The sequence below is a fragment of the Morone saxatilis genome, unplaced genomic scaffold (assembly GCF_004916995.1).
Source record: "Morone saxatilis isolate NCDOM2014 unplaced genomic scaffold, NCSU_SB_2.0 Contig20, whole genome shotgun sequence".
NCBI classification, from domain to species: domain Eukaryota; kingdom Metazoa; phylum Chordata; class Actinopteri; family Moronidae; genus Morone; species Morone saxatilis.
In genome coordinates this window covers 7875863-7878631 of record NW_023339763.1, presented here as the reverse complement: position 1 = coordinate 7878631, position 2769 = coordinate 7875863, and the positions used below count along the sequence as shown (strand labels likewise).

The 2769-nt window shown below is 37.2% G+C and overlaps 1 protein-coding gene across 1 annotated transcript in view; it reads right to left on the bottom strand.

Annotated features, from left to right (window-relative positions):
• Positions 1-1508: 1508 nt before the first annotated feature.
• Positions 1509-2769, bottom strand: part of irf1b (interferon regulatory factor 1b) — a 4494-nt gene continuing 3233 nt past the window's right edge. The window contains 2 exon segments of the mRNA XM_035667056.1: positions 1509-2210; positions 2213-2307. Of these exon segments, the coding sequence (XP_035522949.1) occupies positions 2121-2210; positions 2213-2307 (185 nt within the window). The 3' untranslated portion in view covers positions 1509-2120.

Genomic DNA, 2769 nt, shown 5'->3' with positions numbered 1-2769 from the left:
GGAAGTACAACAAAATATGCCATACACAACTATGCTAAGCTGACAAAGGACACACAACTTAGCAGCAAGTTTGCCTCTAATAAAAACAATAATAATAAAATTAGCAATGTTTTTTGTAGATTAAAGATGTTCACATGTCTGACTTTACAAAAGGCAGGTCTTGAGACTTGGTGTGAAAGTAATGTGAGTGGCACAGTTTACTCTTTCAAACAGTAGGATGTCCCACAGTTGAGAAGCTCTTACAGAAAAGCGTGAGTGGGATGCAGGAGCAGGAGGATTTTTAAGAGAGTTCAGAATTTTATCAATTTTAGATTTAGAGACCTCCATCAGGGAGAAAACAGGTTTAAATTTCTACGGGTGAGGGATTTAGAGATGCAGTTTGATTGATGTTACTGTTAAATTTAGGGAGCCACTGTCTCTAGTCTCTAGCTGCTTTGTTGATTTTTTTATGTTTTAATCTTATTAGCTTTTTTAAATTGTCCCAGATTTGTTTGCGATTTCCCTTGGCTTCACCTGAGAATAACAAAGAAGTGTGCTTTAGCTTTTGCAGTACATGGTCATTAGTCTCTGTCTATCACCATTAAAGGTCTAGTGTGTAGGGTTTTGTGGCATTAAAAACGGTGTAGTTGCAACTTTTGTTGCTGAATACCAGATCAGGTTTGAGTTTTAGACGATGTTATCCTTGTAGGCCTTTTTACCAGCTGTGGGACATCAAATTTATGTGTGACTTATTTCAGGGCCTTTTCACCTGACTTAACACAGTTAAAATAACACATAATGATCACTTCCTTCCCTGAGCAGCATTCCCTATTTGATATGTAATTGATAAAAGAACACAGATTTTGCACAGGGCTGTCAGTACACTTCAGTGAGGATAAAAGACATTTGCTGTAGTGTTCAGACAAATATATTCTAGGTCAATCAGACCATTTGATCTATTAACATGATATCTGTCACGTAAAACAACAACCACCCACCTCTACCCTCAGCTCTTTCCTGAAGGCATTATGGCCAGGGATACGTAAAGTAGAAGATGGGTTTTTATGAGTTTTTATGAAACCATGTCTCTGACAAACATGGAAAATCTAGGTTAGAATCTGCTAGATTTTAAGTTTGATAACTTAGGTCATAATCATTTCTTTTGTGGAAAAAAATGTTTTTCTTACATCTAAGTTTGTTGTTGTTGTTTGTTGCACTTGGTTATTCAAATAATCATGTACAGTATATTGTGAAGACTTGGACTTGGATAATTTGACTTTTTCCATTACGCCCTTTAATTTGCCACTTGAGGGAAATCTGTTGGTCAGAGCAGGGGTCAGTTTACATATCAGTGCTGCTAAGGCTGACTTTAGTTCAGTGCCTTACTCAAGGACACTTCAGTTTCAGGGCTTATCCTTGCTAATACACCCAGTAAATGTCATTGATTTCATTACAACAGAGCACTATAAGTTATTTATCTCTGCTCACTAAAAACTTAAACCCCTTTGTTTCAATAAGAAAGAGTCGTATTCATTCACATTTGGATTTTTTATTTCTTTTATAAAAAACACACAAACAAAACACTATATACAGTAATTTACAATTGTCTTATAAACGTATGACTTTGAAGTAGAGCTTTCACCAGAAGAGGTTTACAATGCATTTTTATCCCTTAAAGTAAAATAACTTTTGCACATAACGGAAAAAAAAAAAAACATTTTATGGGATGATTAGTCAACACTAAACATTAACAATGATGTAAAATGTTGAGCACACTAAATATAATCCTATTTGCATTTTGAAGTATTGGCTACCTCATATGTAATTATGGCTTAGTATGAGTATATCTTCATAGACTGCCTGAGCAAAACAGATTTATGTGCTATTGCAACTCATTGTCACAAAAAACTGAGCACCAAAATGTCTTGAACCAGCCAAAAACATAGAGAATGAAAAGCATGTAAGTTCCTCTAACACGGCAGCGCACTTCATAGCTTCTCTTCATAACTTCACAGAAAGGTTTATGGAGATGAGGAAAGGTCTCGGAAATCATGTGGTAGAGGGGGTGGGTGGTGTTTTAGCTTAATGTTTGGAACCCGGCCATCACAGACTGGAGGGATGATAATGGATGAGAAGAGGTGTCAGATGGGAAGAATTGTGGGCAGGAAGAGCCCTTTAAAAGTCCAAAGTGTCACTGCACTGATCTGTCCTGAAGCTCTCAGTACAGGACTGAGGGGATCTGTTGGCAAAAGCTGTTCCAGAGGTTGTCTGTGGGATTTTGGAACTCTGTGCCCAAAGTAAGGTACTGTGGCAGGTCCTCTATTTCATCTGCAAAACAAACAGAGGAAATCCAAGTTCAGGATGGTGATGAAGAACATGTATTTCTAAGCAGAAAAACAAAACACCTCAACAATAGACATTTTTAGGAGGGCAGTCTTAGAAGAGAAAATACCCTTCACGATGTCATTGTTATGTTATTAGGGTTGTCTCAAGACTCGGTTTGTGTTATGAACTTGGACTTTGATGTGGACATTTATCAGGCTGAGAGAGTCTAATAAAAACATGCTACCTGCCATGATACAGCAGCCTCTGCTGCATTCATGTTGACCCCTCTTGTGAGCTTGTGAACTTTATAAGTAAAATACTATAGCACTGGAGTAGCTCTTTAATAGTTAGAGCTGCTTGACTTGACTTTACTCAACTTCAAGAATTTTGGAATGAATACTCTATAAAGGCAATATCCTTCAAACTCACACCAGTCTACATGCAGAGACAGAAATGTTTAATACT